Here is a 23867-nt window from a genome sequence, read left to right as displayed (position 1 = left end):
AAAATGTAGAGAAAACTAAATGAAATTTTTAGTTATTACAAGTTTACAGTTTTGTTATCTGTTAATAATTTATGCATTATATCTTTGAAATTGAACGTTTGTGTATGACGTAATCAGGGGTGCTAGAGCGTGGCCACAATAACTCTCGTATCGGTTGCAAGGCAAACATCCCGCGGCGAGAGGGTGCAACCCTACGGATCAGCCGCTAACGTAAGCAGTTATGTTATTATCTTTGCCTTGTTTTTTTAAGAAGTACATTATTTTTTTAAGCTGGGAACAGGGGTGCTGAACTTTTCAGAGATCGGATTTTTTCTTGTAGAAACGAAAGTGTTATGTTTACCTAATTATAAAATATTCAGGTAGGCAATACGTTCATATGTTTCATAAATCACACACGTATCATTTTCAATATACTGCAAAAAATTGTAATCATAAACAAATTCAAAGCAAAAATATCTCTACTATTCTAAAATAAAATTGGCAAAGTTACCCTAATCTTAACCCTACAACTGGTGAACTAAGAAAAAGGCCGTCCGTGTTCCGATAACGTCAGCGTCACGATTGAGCCGCGCGTGCGTTTGACTGATAGGCGTTATCGCCGCGCGCCGGGCCCCGGGACCCCGCCGGCCCACGCCTGTACCGCGCAGATACTACAGCTCTGTACACACGCAGGAAATAGAAACGGTATGATAAAGGAAGTAGGGGAAATGGGCCCTTTTTAAATATTATATAACACGCTCGTATTTTTGTTGTTTTGTTTTGGTAGGAAAAGTTTGGAGTACTGTTTTTTTGGTATTTTTTTAGGATGTTGAAAACTTTTGTAAAATCTCTTTCAAATATGTATATCTAACTGTGTAACAAGATTATTGTTTTTAGAGCTTAAGATAGCATTATGGTTAGGAAACGTAACAAAAGAAACACTCATAATAAACATTTTTAAAAGTGTAAAGTTAAAATAATGTAGAGCAAAATACATAGAAAGCTTAAAATGATTCAGGCTTTGCAAAAAAATCCTTGAACCATAAAATCTTTATGATATTAAAAGTTTCGCAATTCATACACGGTATCAATATCACGTAAGCGCCTTAACCCTCGCATGCGAGCGGGGTCTAATCTACTCCTTTGTGGGGATCAGTGCACCTAGTGGAAACAATTCCTTGTTTGGCTTATCGTATCATTGCCTTGCTGAAGGGGAAGCTAGACCGTTCTATAGATATGTTTTTATAGCCGTGAATTATTTTACCATCGAATGCAATGGGATTTACTTACTATTTCTATAGTCATTTAATGAAAAATACGCAACGGGAACTTTCAGTCTGATACCTCGTGATATTTTGTCACATGTTAAATAAATTGTGACGTGCATATATGAGACAGTCATATGTTTTATAAAGCAAAAATTCACTGTGAATTTACGGAATTACATACATCCAAAAAATGTTAACTCATTTTGTTTCGTATAATCCTGTAGCATCCAATTAAGTGTTAATGTAGCGAGAATTTTAAGCAAGATATTGTCGAAAACAAGGCATATAAAAACCAATTTATTTAACCGAATAACTGATGTAGAAACATACAGTTACGTATAGGTTTTCGTTACGCTTTTTTATCTTGTAGAGTAAGTAGCGGTATAAAGATATCGCCCAAAGGCTTTGCTACTGTTTTATTAGAGGTTCGTGTCGTCGCTTCGGCGCAAGTCGATCAACTACGAAAACGCCCGAAGCTGGAAACCTATCAACGTTCGAAGACCTCGTGTTATTTCACACCGCTACCTTAAGGAAAATGTTTGTAGAATAAATAGATTCTAATTATATTTAGTACCGTAGTTCAGTAAAGAACATACTAAAATGCTGTTTCTTTATAAACTTATTTAGATGAAGATTAAGTGAAAATTTTCACTTTAAAATACAAAAGTGTAAACAATACAAATGTCCTTTACACCGTATTTCTACAAACAGAAATGAGACGAGTTGTACAGTAGATCGAACCCTTTGTTCAGTGTGCGCGTTTTCCCGCGATCGGCCGAGTTATTCCGAGTTTATTTGCAGGCATTATTCCGCTCTAACAATGTATAAACACAATTACGTTGCGCAAACACGAGCGACGCCGGCGGCAGCCACATGTTGTGGGTTAACGCGCAAACACCGACACAGAGACAAGTATTTTACTAGTTGTGTTTGTGTTGTGATATTACTACGAGTTTATTGCCAAATTATAAATGAGAATTTCTTTTTTTATGCTGGCAACTATTCTGTGCCTGGTAGAGTTTGGTGACTCTAGACGGGTCATCCTGGTTCGAATGTAATGTAACGTTAAAATGTAGAAATTAGTTCCAAAGTCACTTATTTGCATAGGAGTGTGTGTAATGTAGAGTCAGTGCTATCAAATGATATTTCATCACATAACCCATTGAAATTGGAGCTTCTTAGTTTATGAAAAGATCATAGACTAACAACTGCTTAGTGGAAAAAAGTACATGCAAGTAGCAACTTGCATAAAAACATGATAACGAGATGCATATTTTAATACAGCTTAGGGTAAGATGAAACAAAGTCGGCTCAACTGAAGAGTAAAATGCAAATTTTATCTAGTGTTAATCTTTACAAGTATGCACGTTAAAAACTACACGATACAGTAGCGAATACATTAACATTGGACGTGTGATAATTAAGTCAATAGAACCAGTATTACCGGAGCGCTCGATTGACGTACATACATATAGCAGTGAAACCCTGTTCTCCGTGCAATATAGTACGCGAAATCAAAACACCACACCTGTTCCGTTCTTCTTTACAACTTACATTTTATTGGGACCCGTTTAACGCCTAAATGTGCTCGTTTCCCGTACCCACAAACTTGTATAGGCATAACAAGTTGGATATTAGAGATACTCAATGTTCGGCCTAGCTGTTTTATAGTAACTGTCTAGTTGAATTACGTAGATTACAGTCTGTGGCGTGAGGGTGCCCGTCAAAATATTTGTACTATCGGGACAATACATTAGAACGCTCGGTACCTCACGACCACATCTTGCCTACAATCCGTCAGTTTTTTCTTCCTCACGTCAAGGTGTTGCCTTCGACAAAGCGGTAAATAAAAAAGTTTAAAAAAAGATGTCTACAGCACTACCGCGTGGAGACGTGGCTAATGTGTAATGCGGTTGGCTTTTTGTCCGACGCCTTCGACTTTTTGTTTCTTTTTTTCACTTGGATTCGGTTACGGTTCGTATTGATCGAAAAATCCGATTTCAAAATGGGTGCTCCGAGAGTTTTATTGTTGCCGTGATACGTTCTTAAACAATAAAAAACGCATTTTAAATTGAGAATGCAATTCTCACATGTCACGTTCGTAAATTGAAGGAGACGTGGTCGTGTTTTAGAAAAGTAATTATTCTGCATCGATTGGGTCCGAGAACGAGTGAGGACAATAAAAGACCTCATTTATTTTTTCATATAGCAACATTGGAGTGATTGTTAAGGTGACGGGCGTGTGTCGCCGTTTGATTGAACTTACGTAAATAGTGTTTAGTTTAGTTTGCAGACAAGAATAGAGCAATTTCGATGTAATCTATCGGACGTTTAATTTTATTTTTGCGACATTGACCCGAGATGTCGCCACACGTTGTTCAGTACCGATTCCTTTCACAACCTGGTAGCGATGTAAGTAGTAAAGCTCCAACCTGTCTTATTTGAAATTCGAACAAGTGCTACCAACTTTCACATTTTAATTGCGGACCATTCATCAATGAGCGCATTCGGAGATGAGTATCTGGAAACCACGGCGGCATCGCAGATAACACGTTAATAAAATATTTTACTTATCGATTCGTGTTCAATAAAAGCCTTAAGAGATATTTGACGAAATACTGAGAAGGTATAAAGAGGTTACAAGCCATAAATTGGAGATAAAAAACTTACAATGCTGTGTCGGCGCCTTCCCGGCGAGATAATCCTCTTTGCATATAAACTTGTTGTCGTCCAGTACGTAGAGCTCTTCGCCGGTGGACAGCTGTTTCCTACACACGAGGCACGTGAAGCAGTTGAGATGGAACACCTTCTCACGAGCTTTCCGCACGAGGTCTGATGGTGAGATCCCGTGGCCGCAGCCACTGCATTTTGTTCCGTATCGCCTGGAAAAATAAACTCTATTAGAAGTTGCTAAAACTATTAGGTCAAGTGAACATGGCTTTTAGTCAAATATATCGCTTTATTAAATCCAGTTTTTATTTATTTGCTTGAACTAAGATATGAAAAATGTGGTACATGTACGGAGAAGTTTTTTTTTGCTTAACTTTACCTTAACTTATTGATAATAACGTAAATTCCTATATTAAAACCGCTGCAATTCCTCAAAGACGTATAAACAACCGCTTGAATAGTCTCCATTCTTGTTTAACTATCGGCTAAATGCAAATTATGTTAAATTATTCAAAGTTCTTGCATTCAATATTCATAACAGTCCTGCCGTCGCGTCTGATGTAACTTTATAAGCTACATGTCAATGAATCAATATATAACTTATAACTTAAGATAGTTACACATTACATATAGCCTGTTATAGAAGAACATTGTAAGTGGCAAAAAAATAAGGATTTAATTTTTGTAAAATGTATAACTAAAATAATTTAGAACTTAATGCGAAGACAACTGGATCCATATTTTAATAACCGGCAATGTTAAAATGAGTGCAAAAAAGTATTATACTGGGTGAAAAATAAAAATAATATTATCGTAAACGACAAAAGTAAAAGATATTATACAATGCAATACAAACTACGCTTTTTTCAATGCTTTACATAAAATTCATTTGATTGTAAGGTGTGTGTTATAATAATGTAACATATTCGAAACTCAAGCATCTATGTTTAAAAAATAAAACACTAGCTGACCCGGCAAACGTTGTTTTGCCATATAAATAAAAAATAGTGTCACTTAGGGGTATGAAAAATAAATGTTGGCTGATTCTCAGAACTACTCAATATGCTCACAAAATTTCATGAGAATCGGCCAAGCCCTTTCGGAGGGGTACGGTAACTAACATTGTGACATGGAAATTTTATATATACCTAAGACAAATCAATACAACAGTCTCTCCTGTACAATTTCTTGTAAGTCGCTTACGATGTTCTTGCATAGCTCGACTTATTACGAGGCTAGGAGGCTCTATTTGAGGTCAAACGTTAGTCTCACATGAACACTGAATATTAAATTGCGCAATTTGCGCACCTGTTTCAAACTGTTACTGTTTAACGATTGACTTTAATAAAATAGGCATTGCGATATGTGACTATAATAATATAGACTCTGTATCGAATAAATACGCACTTGATATTAATTCAGGATTATTACTATTTAAACTAATTATATTTGTATCAAGCGCTTTGCTATTTACTATAGTTGTTAAAGGGTTAATGGTTTACATTTGCGTATTACACACTAAAGTAATAATTTCTTTCATATATTATATTATGTAAGTACATACTATGATACTACTTTTAAAAACATAAAAATTTCGGTAGGGTGCATATAAATGAAGCAAGAGAAGTTTGTAGGAGAAAATGGAAAAATAGTGTGATTTTATGTACCTATATGTAAAAATCTAAGTAAGTCCCCAAACCGCACTTGACCAGTGTGGTGGACTCAAGGCCTAACACCTTAATGCAGGAGGAGCCACTTGCCCAGCAGTGGGACAATAATGGGTTAAATTTATTTATGTAAAAATCTGAGAGGCAACAACGAGTGTCAGTCATTTTTAAACTTCTGAGTCATCGGTGAGGTTATTCTACTTAGTTCATAAAAGTAGTTAGTGTTAGTGAGTGAGCACTCGCCTTAAACCTCAATATAAAGTTTTCGGCACAAATCGATGACATATGAATGTTATGCAAATCACGATGATTAATGTTCTCGGCTCTAAATCCGGTCAGGTGCAACACGTCATAGACCAAAAAAAGTTCCGTATTATTTTTTTTTTGTTAAGTTGGTAGTGAATCGTTTGTGTCTATGACACATTGAAGAAGAAGCGTACTGACCAAAACTATTTTGTAATTTAAAAAAGTTTCTTATTTTCTACAGATATTCCAATTTCCACCATGGTCTGAAACTATCATGCTATGCTAGTCAAGAATATCGTCATACAGTTTCGATATAAAGTTAAGTAATCTACGTAAAATTACAAAATATAGATCATCAAGTCACATTTTCGCAAGCTAAGCTTTCGCCATTGCAAAAATAAATGCGTAGGTATTATAGAGAAATACATTCATCATTTTTCGACCTAACAGAAAACTTGAACCTTTTCCTCAAATTATAAGTTTTTTTAGTGAACTCTAATCGTTTTATATCAGTGAGCGATTATACAAAAAAAAGTCGGTCGTCTAGTAGCGCTCTAATGAATGTAAATTACCGTTTTTGATAGATTTAAGTTCTTGCGAACGGCTTTAATTCATATTTTATGTTATTTTAGTCTGACTAAGTGGGCCAGCGGACCTTACTCGAGACGTTTAGTCGATTATCATCCCGCGGCGCCTCTTGTGATCAGTTTCATTCAATAATAAATTATTGATATTTTTTTGTGTTATTTTTTTCTCGGTCTAGACAGTCAATTTTATTGAGTCAGCTTCAAGTAAATCTGAAATGGGTAAGTTATTTATAGATTTAAATTAGGCTTCTAAACTGCCTATTTGATAAAGTTTTACTCTGCAATCGTACATTACCTAAAAAAACGACACTAGCGTAACTGAAACATGCGCTATTTCCTCAATATATGTACATCCAAAAGCAACATTCTATAAGAGGGAATATATTTTTTCCTCCTCATATAATTGTAGACGCAAATAATATGTTTCATTCCCAAACTTCCGTCTTCAAAAAAGCAACTGTGAGTACATGATTTAAATAAATCAGAAATAAACAAATTGATCACTTCACCAATTAAGAACAGGCACACGAACAGTCAACTTTAATTTATAAGACTAATATTTTCTAACATAAATGTTAATATCATCGATTTTAGATTTATGATGATTATTGATTACCGAAATAATTGTGAAATAATCCTCAGTCAAGGGTCTTATAAAGAAGATTAAGACATGAGGAATATGTGATCGCTCTATGTATGCAATTTAGATTGCATGCCATCAATTCATAATAATATGAAGCATTTGAAGCATACTAATTGGTCATTGCACCACCCATGAGAAATGCGTTGCATTGATCTTTATATTTCACTCATATAAATAGCTTTAATTATGTTCTAGATTAAGGGCGATAGAATTTTATTTATTACAAACAAATTCATGTAGTTTACTTAAATACGAGGTTTGCAGGTTTTTTTGTAAAGGAAATAAAGTATGTAAAGTTATGGTACTCCAATTTATAATGCTGGTTCGCTAGTTTTAACATGCCACTATCTATTAATCTACTGAATATATAGTACCTTTATTTTTCAATATGGACGACACAGCGCAATGAGGTTAGACAACATTTTACTTTTAAACTACATTGCGAACAAGAAATTTGCCGCAATGTTGTTTTTTATTATTTTATCATCACTTTGAATTATTACCAGGTCGATTTGCATAAACGATGGAGGCCTTATGAATAAAACATAAACTCTGTTTGGCTGTTTGAAGCTGGCATCGCGCCATGTCATATCTCAACTGTTGCCGCCAATTGGAGAAAAAAAAAGATTTGAATTTCGAACAAGGTGAGAGGTGAGGTTCACGAACTTTGGGTAAAGTTTTGCGTAAAATCTAAATCTTTAAAAATCCCTTCACACGTATTCAACTTTTAATCAGTAAACCAAAAATTCATAGAAGCGAGCGTAGCATAGATATCTGTAGGTACTTAGCCAAAATACAATTTTATTACGAGCAAGTTATTCAAGTTTCGCCTACAATCATTATACAAAACTACGCCCTGCTACTCTACCTCTAACTTGTAATCAAACTGTTTAAGTACAGATAATAATATGTTCACCAATACATAAAGGTATTAAGGCCATGCTAGTATAGATATTTACAAGATTGTTGTATTTCTGATTGTATCGCTTACCAAATACGCCAATTAGTAAAACGTTATTTCAAATCTCAATTCTCAAAATATCAATAATCGGTAGCATTTCTATTTAAATGGACTTAAAGTTGGACATTTTAATCCGCCACTGATACGGACTTAAGTGAAAACATTAGCATAGAAGCGTATCTGCTAATAATATAAGCTTCTTATCTTGTAAAACTTGAGTTATGGAGATAAGACGTGAAGACAAGATACATCTGAAATAAGTGTGAACAAAGAATCAGATTATATTAAAACTAGCTCTAGCCCGCGTCTCCGTCCGTCTGCGTGGACTATAGCCTTACAGCTTATTATTATCCGCATAGTTCCCGTTACCGTATGATTTCAGGGATAAAAATTTCGATGTCCTTTCTCAGATCTCAAACTATCTTTGTAATAAATTTCATCCAAATCAATAGTATAGATATAAAGATGAAACAGATAGTCACTTTCACATTTATAATGTTAGTAGGGATTCGTCATAAATACATATTTGTAAAGCTTTGGATGTTCTAAGAATCAATCGGCGGACCCACAAGTGGGGATTTGTCAATAGTATAACTAATTAGGCTTAGTAGCAGCTTTTCTTTAAAACGGCTGTAAGTCATCCTAAACATATATTTTACCGTAATCCTAACAATAAATTATTTTCGATCAATTGATATTCTTTGGCCCCATTAAGAATAGTTATAATTGCCACAGTTGCTTCATTGGAACTTTCATAGTATTAGAGTAGTAAAATAGTTCCGTTCGAATTTATAATATCAGTATTAATAAGTTATTTGATATTGCCATTTATTAATAGAAACAAACAAGATGTCAGTCATCTTTAACACTAATTAATTGTCATACAACAAGCTGTCACTCATCAATATATCAATAACTTATAGATTTAAAAAAACATAAAATGCTATGCAATCATATATTAATTACTATGTCCATCAATTATTTCCTGACGAAACATTGAGGTTATAATATTTTTAATTGTGCCCGCGTCAGCCTGAATGTTTTATGTCCTGTGCCTTAGTTGAGTTTGCCACCGCCTCGAGGCAGACCCTTTTGGTCTTTCAAATTATTTTTAAGACAATTCCCGCTAACGATGATTTACACTGTCCATGGACGACAAAATTGAAGGATGACAAGTATTTTGAAGTTATAATCAAGACTCTCAAATAATCGTTAAGACTTTACGACGTCATTTCTGCGAATAAAAATATTAACACGCTGTTTATCCTGACAACAATATTTTTCCTTTTCTGAAACCAATTTATTTAAATATAAAATGTAGCTTAATATACATGTCATTGGTCTACGTAAACAACTCATTGTAGTCGCTTCCCCCAATATCCAAACTTTACAAATAACATAGGTAACAACTTTTGTAAACATTTGGAGTGTCGATTCAAAACTACCACCATAATGGTAGGGTGTCAAACAACGGAAATGACATCACTTACATCAAGGAAGTTGAAATGTCACATAAAATACTATCGAATTAAATAATAATGGCAAGAAAATCACTTGGTATCCATCACTACGAAACTAGTTTTTAAACGTTAAATTCTAAACAACGAATAGGTAACAAAGATAGATGATTATAATTGGCAATTTGACATTTGACCTGAGCTCTCCCAGCAGAAAAAAACTCAAACATTAAAAAAGTAATGACGACGTTCAGAATCGACACAGACTTATCAGCGAAAACATCTGTCACACGTTCAGAAACCAATTGAAAAAGAACAATAAAACATTTAAATAAGAATATTTCACTTATCTCCTGTAACTAATGTATCATCTTCCCACGGAACCCTAAGAGGTTGTACAGAATTAAACCATCAAGACAACGGAAGTCGTAAGTGAACCGTTTTCCGCTCTTACCTGACCTGCGACAAAATTACTTTTTTTTCTGCATTCGATTTTTAAATTTTTTGGCGCCATGTAATTTAGCCATTTGTTTTTTCTGACTATTGTGGTTATTTTTTCGGTGGTTCAATTTTGAAATGGGTTATTCGATAATGGGGCTACGGAATTTGGAAAAGCAACCGCAACGACCGAGGATCAGAAGGCGGCTAGAGACTAAAGGAGTCCCAACTGGCTAGCTACTATGTATAAATGCTGTCATATTTTTATGGGCACAATTTACATGATTTTCTTTTGTATATATGCATCAACGTAAAAATACCTATTTTTTTATATAAATTGTTTAACTAAGTGCTCATTCACGTTGACTCGCGGGCGCGGTGGCGGGCGCGGTCGCGAAATATCAAACATATGGCGATGTACCGAAGTGTTCACGTACAAACCGTTCGCGCGGTCTAAGTCGCGGGCGAGCTAGCGGCGTCGCGCGCGGCCCGCGTGGCGTGCTCGCGCCAATATCAAACAAGTGAAGATGTTCGTGTGTGTTCACGTCGAACTAGCGGTGGCGGGCGCGATCCACTCGCGATGTCAAGTAAGATCAACCAGTTTGAGCCAGTTTGAGCCAAACGCCCGCCTGGCGGCCAACGTGAACACAAATCGCCACGTCCCCGCGCTCGCGACCGCCACCGCGCCCGCGAGTTCCAACGTGAACAAGCACTAAGAAATAATTCAGAAATGTGATAGGCACACATCATTGGAAAAGTCATCTTAAAGGTAATTCCAAAGTCTTTTCTCAATGTTAAAACACAATTATTTTTCAAACTAATTGATCTACCTAATATTTTTGAATAACAATTATAAAAAAGAATCTTTCTCAATAGAATAATCGATGTTATCCTCGTAACGGATTAGAAAAGAAACTTGAGAATAATAACAGGTTTCCTTGTAGAACAAGAATGATTTATACTGTCATTGATAACTTTTTCATATTTAAGACTAACTTTTGCCCTCGACTTTATCTGTGTCAAAAAAATTGCGAGGGAAAGTATCCTTTGTATTAATCAAAATTATACATTGTCTATGTAACACATGTTGGAATAAAATATTTCCTATGTATGTATTCATACCTTCATAAAAACATGCCTTCTTCCTATAGGGGTAGTGAGAGCCTAGGAGTAAAAATGCCACTTGGTACGATCCTTACAGACTTTCTTCGCCTCTTTCACATCTGTACATCTTGTCATACAGGATCCTATGTATTCATCCAAGTAATTAACAAATGCCTGTGTGTAAATCCTTTAAGTAGTTTTGGCAGTATTGAGTCACAAACATACATACATGATAAACTTTTGCATTAATATTATTAGTATAGATTGAATCGTTACTGTCTCTGGCATATTCGCAAAAATTATGTATAACATGACATGTTCATAAATAATACAAAATACATATTTTGTCACTTTCATGTGTGAAATTAAGTTTACAAATTTAAATAATTGATTGATACGGAATTCCAATATGGCGAATAATTACTATAATTTATTATATGATAAAATTTCTTAATTCAACTGACAAAATAATATGTATAATAAAGCGAATAAGGTTTTCTCTCATTCATTTTATTTGTTAGACATTGTCTTAGAGTTCTCTTTACGCAATAATTATCCTAGGTCTTATAGAATAAGCTAAACTGTCAAATCAGTCAATAGGGTTTATGTTAAACTTAGATCTGAATTAGTTTATTCGTATTGTGTCTCAAAGTAAGTACTTATAAAGATCGCCTGAACTACTTAATTGGTGACTTTAATTAATTTCTTGAATGAAGATCTTTGCAGTCTTATTACCGTAGGAGACTGTAATTTAACCGTACATGAGATAGGTATGTAAGTGCAACCATGATTCTAGCTAGAATAATGTCTGACAAAAGCATAAATAAATCTGCCTTATCATAATAATTACTGTTTTATTATTGTACCCTAGAGTTACTAGACATATAACAGAGTCTAAACATCCTTGAAAGGTTACATAAATATGAAGTCATAATCGAGGGTAATTGTAGTATGCGAATATGCGACGCTGACGACATAATTGTCGACATCTGTCGCTGAACACACAGGTAATGTGACATGTTAATGGCTTTAGAACGTACGGACACTATTGTACACATACTAGGTCAAACAAGGAGAATCAAATGCAACTTGATTTATATCCATACATAGTTTTTCAAACAATCGCATTTCCAGATATTTTCTACCATTATTGACAATCGACTAATTATCGATAAATTTAGTTTGAACACCTGATCAGCGCCCCTAGCGGAAGCTGTGGGAACTAATTTTCTTGTACATTTCTAATGTCGAACTCTCAATGCTCGATCGTGCTAACTGTAGAAAATCGCACTGTCAGCGAGTTACAGCAGCTTTATGCTGAAGTTGCTGAATCTTTCAAAGTTACTCTTTACGTTTTGACGAAAGGAGTCGAAATGTGTTGTAGAATCTTTCAAAATCTACGGTCGTTTTATAACGACAGGAACAAAAAACTTCAGGAACTTACTTAAGAATTTAAAAATATTTTTTCGTGGACTATTTAGTATTACTTTTTTCTCATACAGAACTAAAAAGGACCTTGTTATTAAGCTTATTGGAATAGTATCTGCTGAGGGCATTGGTTTGGACTTCTGTTAAACTGTTATGGCTTGCATAATGACAATTTACAATCTTTGTGCTTCTAGTACTTACTACTTGATACTTCACCTCGCGTCAGCTCAAGCCTTTACCATATTCCTTATATGTACTACAACTATAAAGACGCACTCAATTAAACATTATTACTCTCCGTTTCTATTATTTGTTTGCCATTACTTACAAATGATTCTTTGATGATGCACTTAAATCTATTTTTTACACGCAAAAACGTAACTAATCTATTTTAATGAACATCTTGACGACTGTTTAATAACTAAGGTTTAAAATACATGTGTACTTGACTTATTAATCCAATAAAACTTCGTGAGGAGTCGTAAATTTTAAAAAACAAGATATTAATGTCCGCAATTAGAAACAATAATAAAATAAAATTATAGTATTCTAAAGTAAATACAATTGTACTATTAATTTGTTACCTATAAATTAATATAAAATAGGATATGGGAATTAACGCGAACACGCATTTTACCTTAAAATGCAGTGATTCGGCGCAGGTTGCACTCGCCGTGGTCGCAGGCTGATTGTAAGTATCAATTTTTTTTTATCGTTTCTAAGTGATAGGGGTAGACTTTGACAATTTTTTTAATAGCCTTGTTTTTAAGTTCAAGGTTTAGACAGTTTTACTTTTACAACCAGCCATGGTTTAGAATCCTTGTTCAGTGACTTTCCTCATTCATTGTTTTACTTTTCAATACAGCAAAGTTATTATATTCTAAATATTCCTACCTGTCTGCTGCTTTTTTAGTAATTACACAAAAAAATATTTTTCTATTTTTATTCTGATAGTTCATTGATATAAATATTTATACCAACATATGTCATTTAAATGAATAGTATGAAACATGATACAGTAACAACGCTGATGTGAAGTAATCGGACTCTACATCGACACCTTCCTCAAGTAACTTTATTCTATAAACTGCAATACGTACACAACTAAGTTCGAATATATCAACTTCTGCAAGGGATCAACGAACTGCGATTACATTATTCCCAAAACTGCAACATTAGGGATACAACAACCTTATTTTGGATGTGTCAACGTGTGTCAGAGGTCAATGAACTGTAGTTTAAAAGACTTTCCACCTTACTTAAAAGATTTAATGAATATACTAATATTATAAAGCTGAAGAGTTAGTTTGTTTGTTTGAACGCGCTAATATCAGGAACTACTGGTGCCAATTGAAAAATTATTTTACTGTTGGCTAGCCAATTTATTAAGGCACACACACACTACGCCCAACAGGAGCAGAGTACCAGTAAAAAATGTTACAAAATCGGGGAAATCTTACCTAAAGAAGTCATTTCTGCAGAAGAGCTTGTTGTCTCGCGAGTAGCACTTGTCGGCGAGAGGCGCGCGGCAGTCGGCGCAGCGCACGCACGTCGCATGCCACGCGCGCTCCAGCACGTGGAGCAGGAACTTGTCCAGGATCGGCTTCTCGCAGCCGGCGCACGCCATCGCGCCGCCTGCCTCCCCACGTCCTGCACAATACACACACGTTACATAATGTACACTTACCCACCGGTTTCTGAGGTACATTTAGAAAAGAAAAGAAATTTAAAAGATACGAATAGAAGTAACGTATAGAACAATACAGGAAGCACATAATATAAAGAAAAGCTCCTAAAATATATTGTTACTCTAGTGCCTTCATTTGATTTGAGAGTAAATCATGCATCTTAGTCGATTATAGGTGACTAAGGTGTACCAGAAGATTCTGGAAATCTAAGTTTTATACAACAGGTCTTAAACAAAAGGCAAAAGTTTTGTTTTACTGCTTTCTGAGGGTAATACGTGTTCATAGAAGCCTCAGTAGCCAGTATTGCACAGGTTGTGTGTTATGGAAATTCAGTTTACGATCATAAATCTGTACATATGTACATAAATAATGAAAAGCCTGTAACCGTCACCCATAGTACTGGTTTAAGAAACAGAAAATTATTATTACTATCAATCGTTATTTATATAGATATTTCGTCTTTGATATAGATATTTGATATATACGGTTCAACGTCAGAAAAAAGATTGTAAATGTATAGTGAAGTAAAACAGTAGTCATAGTGATTTGCGACAACTGGCGATTTTAACGTTCTAACGTATTAGAAACCCATGCCACAGTTCAGCACTTAAAAGGTTCACTACTCATAGATAAAACCAAATACCCATACATATATAACTAGCTTGATTACATGATTCCTTAGAACCCAGTAGTCAGTGTCTACCAATCTAAAACTGCAATTCGATTTACCAACCTACGCCATTTTCTTTTACTCGTCACTAAGCCAAAGCAAATGCGTCAAAGCAGCCATAATAAAGTTTATTTAACATTTATTTATATACGAGCTAGAACACCTAAAGAGTTATATACGCGGCACATAAGTACTCAATAGTTCATTTTATCATAAAGTTGGTAGCCCTGAACAGGCACCAACATAATGGGATTGTGTTTTACGAGCGATAAAGCTTAGGTTGAATAAAGTTTTATTAGCATATGTTATTACCGGGTACCGGGTGTTACACACAACTACAGTACCTTTGCCCGAAGTACCTAGTTACGAACTCGTGGGTGCCTATTTCGAATCCTTAGCACTAGTCAATTTCAATTAAAGTCCCTTGTTTTAGTGCTTGTAAATTAGTTATGATGATAGGTTTTTTAAGGTTCCACAACCTTCATAAACTTTACACTTTGGTACGTGTTATTAATGCCCATGAAAAAATCATATAAGGGCCAAATTGTACCTTAGAATTATATTGCGTATTAAATAAACCTACCACCCAGACAAGGAAATATTTATAAACTTCGCTACGACTTGCTTGAATCTTCCTTCTACCTAATGATAGTTCGTTTCCAAGAAATATATTTTTATGCAATAAAATCTGTAAGACTGCTTCAAAAGACGAATCTATTTTATTCTCTAATAGTTTTCAAAACAAAAAACGAACGTTAGTTTTATACAACCAGATGTCACGTCGCTGAAAATCAAAACTGAATAGCGATTACAATAAGAAAGAAAAAAAATCTGATCATCAAAACAAGTCTCGAGTGGCTGTAAAATAAAAGAATTTTGTTAAATAAATTTTTCATGCAAGACTTTGACACATCACATTGTTATTACACCGTATAAATACGAAATGACAAGTGTAGCGGGGTCTCTTTGAAAAAAAGTTCACATTTTTTTCACCATGTGACATTTATTGGCTAAATTTATGAAGGTCGCCGCGGTTTTACATTCCATATTCAAATCTGAACGTCCGATTGGTCGCGCGCCATTTCAGTTCGTTCAGAATCTGTGACGGGCATAATGGCCGTTATGGATATTCGGCGGTGCGTGTGATTCTCCGGTTAAAATTTACCGCTGTCACGGTGTTTAGTCTGTGGATTTTGGTATTAATATTATTCTGACAGTGGTATCTCTGTTACCGACTGGTTTCTTAGATCGCAGTGTACGCGATAATGTATCAGATTCTAAGATAATTTGAGCACTTAGTTTAATTATTAATCTCCGAATCGCACAAATGTCTATCACGGCTGATCAACGATCATTTGACACATTTTTTATTTCAACCTGCTTCAGTTATATTTTTTTTGTCAATACCTGGCTATGCTATCGAACAAAGCCCATTTTAACAGAATATAGATGATTTATAATAATATATTTTATGTTCATGTTAATACAGGGAAGCGTAACTTTAATCCGTATAAATTATTGTCATTGAGTAAAATGATAATTTCGTATTGATTTACCAAAATCATTGTCCTATTTCACTAAAATATTCTATTTAATTGTAAATGAGCGCATTGTATGGTAACAAAGGTTCAATATCGCCAAGTTCATTGTTACTTTCAATAAATAAATACGATAATATAAAACAATTATTTTTTAAGCATAAATAATAAATATTACTGGCGATTACAGACTACTCGTATTAAAAAAAGGTGTGACATATGAATAAAAAAATATATTTTATTTTTAAATGGTCTATGTAAATTAAGTTGTTATTGTGACAATTGACAGCCAGTTGCATTGCAACATTAAGCTCGGTGACCGCAAACTGTGCCGTATTGTCATCATGAGTATACGTAAGTTTGCAAAATTTCAGCTCTATAAATAAACTGATGAAATGCTCTTATAAAATGCAGTGCTCAACATTTAAATGTATATTTTTATAAACGTTGTGAGTTAAATAAATAGTTTTTTGTTAATAAAAAATGAGAATGATGAAAGGAGTTCTATCTAGCATTCGTTGTGGTCACAATTTATTTTGTATTTATTTATTGAAATGTGTTTTCAATGTTCAAATCGTAACATCTTGGAATCAGGAACCTAGAAATAATTATCACAATTATGTACACTATTGACACAATCTATTGTAGAAGTTAACTTTTTGCGAAAAGGCGTAACGCTATTTATAGAGCCGTACATATTTTTAAACGCTCCGGTAACAATTCATCACATAAACCTGAATTATTTTTACTTAGGTATACTCAGTCCGATATTATCTAAAGATTCTAAAACACTAAGACCTAGATTCACCACTTTAAAATATCTTTTAGATAGCAAACGGAGTTTATTTACATTTGCTGTCATTTATTCAGCAGATAGGATATCTGACACTTAACTACACCTGCGAAACTGAGATTTTAAACTCTCGCGACCCGTGCACATTATATTACGCGATTAAAACTAAAGGTATGATCTTGATCACGTCTAAGACCCGTTGCATTACAATATTGAACAACAAAGTATACAAAAGATTCATTCCCTATGAGGGTAACCATAAAACGTATGCTTCAAAGGGAACTATTCAATTTCAAGACAAAGTCTTTAACGCCTTAAACCGCAACGTTTTTATAAAATCAACATTTTAACGCGAGAAATGATGTCTACTTGTCATCCAATTACTCGGAAACCGCTGAACTAATTTACATGCACGTAAGGATCCGGGCTCGCTAATGAGTAAGGTTTTACTTATTAACTTACCGCAACTACAGGTGTCTATGGTGCACTTTACAAAGTTTATGGCACAATGTAGCTTGAAGATAACATCCTAGTGTGTTATAAATGCGAAAGTTTGTAGGCATGTATGTATGTTTCTTTCTTACTTTTCACGCTAAAACTACTGAACAGATTTTAATGAAATTAAATACACAAACGGTTTGTAGCCTGGATTGACACATCATAGGATAATAAGGATTATTTTTAATCCGAAAAAAAATCAACATATTAGGCAGACGAAGTCGTGGAGGAAAGCTAGTAGAAAATGTTGTGTATCTCTGAATATCTCAATGATTTTAATCAAATTTGGTTCTGTGGTTTAGCCGTGCAAGCAATAAACGTAACAGACATACTAATTACATTGACTAGAAATAAATATGATTAAAGATTTGAAATCATTGATTTAAATAAAAAATATAAATACAAGCAGCAACTGGAGTACATCAATAATTGCACAAAATACTTTAGTGAACGTACTGAAAGTCACGTCCCGCGATTTTAAATTTTCGATGGTAAAGCTCATAAAGATTAGCTAGATAACGGTTGTAAAGTAGAACAGAAATTCCGAACTATCGAACGATACATTCATAAAAAATCTTAAAGCCAAGACGCGTCTGAAAATATCACATGGGAAAATGCTATCTGGTAACAAACGTCTAAGCTCCAATTAGCTAGTGTTTTGTCCCTTTCAATCAATTTTGAAATTGTATATGAGTGAAAAAGACAAAACACTGTACAACTATTCAGAGCTTACACAGCGTTTATGTGTAAAGTAAATAAGTTGACAATTTATACATATTTTCCGCTTATCCCCTTAGAAATCTAGAGTCAACGTGAAAGTTTTACTGCTTTAAACCAATCCTGCTATCCTATTATTAGTTATTATAAATGCGAAAATTTGTAAAGGTGAACGTTAACCAATCAGTAGTTGTATATTATACTACAGCTGAGACCTCAAAGGTTGCCAATTATTCAGAACTTTTTTGATAATAGTAAAATGATTATTGTAATTATGTTTGCCCTTTAACTCTCATTACATGGGCTAAAGCGATATTTAGAACAGGAGAAAACTGTTAAACGCTACACGCGGTTACTGAAACATTCATCGACATTAAATTTGTGCTATTATTATAGTTTAATGCCTGTAATATCGCGTAATAATGAGCCTTTTACAAATCAAATTTTTAATGCACATATACTTATATAAAATATCAATTTTAATATAATGATAATAAGTCTTAAGGCCTGTTCCCTCCCTCAAATCGGGAGGAGCCTTGCTCAGCAGTGGGACAGTAATGAGTACTTTTTTAATTTTGGAAAAATATTATGCCTACAAAGTTAATTTCATTAATTATTAATAGTAACTATTTTTATACTTTACAATACCATGTATTTAGGTATACCTTCAATACAATATATTAAATAGTGAAACGATTTAAAAATAGTAAACTAAAATATGAAATAATAATACATTCATAGACTCAATAGATTCTTTTTTAGTTCAGAGAATAATGTGAATAATATACAAGAAGGCAAAGTATGTTCTCTACATGTTAAAATCAATGCCTAGTACATAACTTTTGCCCGTCGCTTCGCAGCCAATGGTGAGAGTATACAATCACGGTATTGTTTTCCAAATTTAAGTAAATCCTGTAAAATACATCACCCAAAGTAAATTTGAAGCTAGATATTTTTTTAAGAGACAACTTCTTTAGACATGACTTATTATTTTGCTATATTTAACAGTATTTAAAAGGTCAATCAATTAAATACGAGTCCTTAGTTTAAAAAAATATCTTTCGAGCGAAATTAGTAGAGTTACTTCAGTGTTTGCCATAACGCTTGATTCTAATGTAAATTAAAAATTTCAATCATATTATTTTTGGAAATAAGGTTTTTTTTTCTGGCTACCTTAGAATTCAAACACGGTTTGTGTCTGAAAATACAAATATATATAATATTATATGATGGTCTTTATGAACTAAATAAGTTTTATTTTTATAATTTAAATGTAAAATACATATACAGGAAAAATACTATACCAATTGTCTTATTATTACAATAATACAGGGAACTTGAACAAGTGAGTATAAAAACTCCATGAACAATATTGCAATTCTTTTTTATAAGTAAATCGCTTTGTGGTTACGAATTCAGTTATTTTTGAATATATTTTACCTACTAACAAAAGCGTTACACATTTTGATAAATACTGATACATACATATACTGCAATATAGCTGTTTGTTACGCTTTTATAAGTAAAACTAATATACCGATTTTCACGAAATTTAAATTGGAGAGAGCCGAAGGCTATAATTTATTTTAGCTAAATTACGAACTATCCAAGCCGTTTGTCTATGTATTGTAAAATGTATTTAACCAACAAATTGTATTTTTTTGTTTTAAACATGCACGCTCGCGTGATGCCTATAAATAACTACAATAATTGCAAATAATTATATCAGAAACACAATAAAAATGAAATGTAAATAAAATTATTTCTTTGGACACAAATATCGTGACTCTTCACAACATGTTTGTAAGTCGTTAATTATAATAACGAAATACAATTCTTTTTGAATGCAATATTATTTATTTAGGCGCCTTCTTTTACATGTATTTAAAGTTTATATTATTTTGTACAGTAACTTTAGAGTAATATGGATATTTTAGCTTCATTGTTAATAATTCTGTTAATTTTGAGACTACAGAAGGAATTGAATCATTAAAGTGTTTAAAACATTGTTTGCACTATGCCCGTGAGTTTAAGCCGTGTCAAAGTTCATATATTTAACTGCTAAATTTAAGTTTGCGTTTTTCCTCATAGATAAATTAATTCAAACCAATATGTACGTCACATTGTGCGGTAGGTACCTTGTCATAATACCTACTTACTTCCTTTCACGCACTTTCCAAAGCTTTAAGGAAATTTAGTCAAACACTAGCAGGAAAATATTTCAACCACATTAAATGACATAGTATCACTATGAAGTATTATCTATATATACCTATTCTATTATAATAATATCTATTGTACCACGTTATACAGTTATTGCATCAAAATAATATTTTTTCCTGTTAACTGTTCGTTAACGGGCACAATACTAGAATTAACGCACATTTAAATTTAAAAAGGCAACGCTTTAGTCTATGGTGTTAAGCAGATTATCCAAAAAGGCCGTTTTCAAAAAGTTCCACAATCCATAGATTATATATTTTAAGTGCTTTGTTATATTATTGAGATAAAGATAAAATAATTATAGTTTTTAAATGTATTGTAATAGGCTTAGATCATTTTGGTTGTCCGGTCCATCGATTCTAATGAATAGACGCGCTCGTGCCAAAATTGATGTTTTTTTTATTAAGATTATGAATTTGCTGTAATTTTCCGTTGACAGTTAAGTATAAAAAGTCCTAGAGAAGCTTAAAATAGTTTTCTTAAGTACATAAACCGTAGAATTAAATCATATTATTAGGCATTTAAGTGTAGTTTTTAGAGTACCATTTATTAATTCGTATATTTCATTTACTTTGCGCTACATTCACATGTTTAGATAAAATTTTATTCATACTAAGATTGCAATGATATAATTAGTATGATACAATTGTAGATTACTTTTTTGTGTGACAGCAGCTGTAAAATGAGTATTTAACTTAGTTTAAATTTATTATATTACATTAGTTAAATGCAGATGTAACTAAAAAGTGTGTGGTCATTCAATTCTTATGTTAAATGATACTGTTTGAAAAGTTAGCTGAACAAAATAATATTATGTAGAAGAATTTCCAGTTTATTTTCATAAAATAATTTCTGCTTATGATTACACTAGTGCAGAAAGATAACTTTCTTACTTTATTTTTCTGTTTATTATTTCTGAGGAAAAGGTGAACTTTATTTTATATTGTTCAGGGATCTCCTGCCGCAAAACGTTTATTATTTTATCATATAAAACACTTAATTGTATAAAAAATATGTGAATTATGAAAGGCTTATATAGAGTTTTGTTTCTTTCACTCCTTAGCGAATTGAAAAAGAGAAAACATATTATAGTAGTATTTTAACTAAAATAGGTTTATAGTGTGTTTATGAATAAGAGGGTCGGCGTTTAGCGATTGAAGCGTTTGTGTCTCAGTTACGTTAACTATTGGCTTTTACAGACGAATGTCACACTACCTATTTACTTTCTAAATCAAATATTTTCAAGTACAAGTTTAACTTAAATCTACGTTACTACTAGTTTAACTTAAGGGATGTAAATGTAATCGTAATTTTATGATAACAACTCTACATAGCTGCTACAATGACACTAGATATATTTTTTATTACACAAGTAACATGCAAACCAAATCAAATTCGATACATGATATAACTTCTGTCTCTACAACACAATTTGTAGAGTTATGAACATAATCTTGTTCCAATAAAACGATAACACTGATTCAAGCAAGTAATATCAACTGTTTTTGCACGGATTAAAATGTAAAAAATACGCAAAAAATCGCTCAAAAACTTGTCCAATGTCGCCGGCTACTAGAACATTACTCCGTGAATAGTTTTTAATAAGTAGAGCTACATTCGACTGTTTTATCTCAATTATTTGATCTTCGTGGTGGAGTTCTGTCGCAAAAACACGTGCGAAAGGCGTAGGCCTATCTCGTTGAACCTAGGCCTAACATAAAAGCCGATTTTAGACTTAAAACCATAAATTGTACAAAAATGACGATGTGTACGAAGTCATAGTTGTGTTTAGAGGATAGACAAGTCCTTGTAGAGTCGACTTAGAACAGGAAAATGATAAAAATGTAACTAGAATGGTATAGTTTTGAAATATTCACGGAATGTTGGGATATAACTGAATCAATTTGGTCTAAGTTAATGAGTCTAATGTACTGGCATATAGTTTAACTTGCAGACCTAGATTTTTATCTATAACTATAATGGTAGAGTCACATAATATGTAAATGAAGTAAAAATCATAACAAAACAAATACCCAAGATCTTGCATGAATACATATCACCGTCACTAACCCAAAACCATGTATTTACATAAATATAATATGTAAAAAAAATAACATTAGGAAAACAACCTCCGTACGTCGGCATAGTCAGTCACTCACAGTTATAGTTCAAAAGACACAGGACACTAACTTTTACCAATGTGGTGCTGATGGAAGGGGGCATGGGCCCCCCGTCCTGCAGCAAGGAAACCCGCCACTTCGGCACCTCTACACGGCACTTCACTTGACACACCGCGGCGACCGCGCGGCGTCAAAACGCACTAACACGCGCGACAAGCAAACGCGTACTGACACCAAACCCTCGCTTTTCCACAGACACCACACGCCCGATAGAGACGCCACCATAGAGGGGGGGCACAGCAGACAGAGACAGCGATAGTAGCGCTTAGAAACAGGCGTGGTTCCAGTGAGCAGCCACTAACGTGGAAGGGCGGCGCCTGCACTGTATTTTTCTTCGGTTTTTTTCGTGCGTGTTTCTGTGCGGTAGTGGGATTTCATTTTGTGGGACACGTGCGGCGTTCGCAGTAAATTTAAATTGGCTCGCCGGTAGATCGAGTGGTAGCGAACGTAATTATAGAGCCTGGATTTTTCGGTTACGTCTCTAGGCGTCCACTGTCTTATTTTATCGTTGTATGAAAGAATGTTTTGAGTGGGGGCGTGATCGGGTTGTGTTTATGTAGAGTCGATGTAGAGACGCCTCTAGTCCGGCTGTCTCTTTATTTTTATATTCTAATCTGCGTTGAACGCGATAGGTAGGCGTCGATATGTCCTTTCACAATAAAATTATTAGACGCTAGATATCTGATATCTAGATTTATAGAATAGTTTTTGAAGATCTGAGAGGTGATATAATTATTACAGCCTTAAGTTTGTTTATTTCCTTTTTATAGATTTACATTAGAGATAAAGAAATAAATAAAAAACCAAAACTAAATTCAGTTAGATTTAAATTTAGCCATACCTAGTTCTGGTTTCATGTCTGCACATATATTTAAAGGTATATTTATTCTCGAAAGCTGATATTTATTTAATTAAAAATAAAACAGGAATGCATGAGGTACTATTTCTATAATTCGATGATGATACAATAGAAGTATGTCCAGGCTCAAAAATAAACTTGATTCATTTATTGAACAACAGTGAAAGCTAGGGCAAAACTTACGAATGTCAAATTAAAATACTTATTATTTACTTAATCTATCACTAAAATTAATTACTCCCCTATCTTGTAA

At 33.7% G+C, this 23867-nt stretch overlaps 1 protein-coding gene across 8 annotated transcripts in view; it reads right to left on the bottom strand.

Moving 5' to 3' along the window:
• Positions 1-23158, bottom strand: part of Lim1 (LIM homeobox 1) — a 68041-nt gene extending 44883 nt beyond the window's left edge. The window contains exons 1-3 of one of the 8 annotated variants that reach the window (XM_076127719.1): positions 22705-23158; positions 13909-14098; positions 3918-4129 (exon numbers count right to left, since the gene is read on the bottom strand). In XM_076127719.1, coding sequence (XP_075983834.1) covers positions 3918-4129; positions 13909-14098; positions 22705-22720 — 418 coding nt within the window. In that variant the 5' untranslated portion in view covers positions 22721-23158. The remainder of the gene's footprint in view (positions 1-3917; positions 4130-13908; positions 14099-22704) is intronic. The other 7 variants (XM_076127718.1, XM_076127721.1, XM_076127720.1 and 4 more) reach the window with 7 other exon arrangements.
• Positions 23159-23867: the final 709 nt, after the last annotated feature.

This window comes from Anticarsia gemmatalis, chromosome 20 (genome assembly GCF_050436995.1).
Source record: "Anticarsia gemmatalis isolate Benzon Research Colony breed Stoneville strain chromosome 20, ilAntGemm2 primary, whole genome shotgun sequence".
Lineage (NCBI taxonomy): Eukaryota > Metazoa > Arthropoda > Insecta > Lepidoptera > Erebidae > Anticarsia > Anticarsia gemmatalis.
The sequence above is the reverse complement of the archived record's forward strand: the minus strand, read 5'-3'. Positions and strand labels throughout refer to the sequence as shown.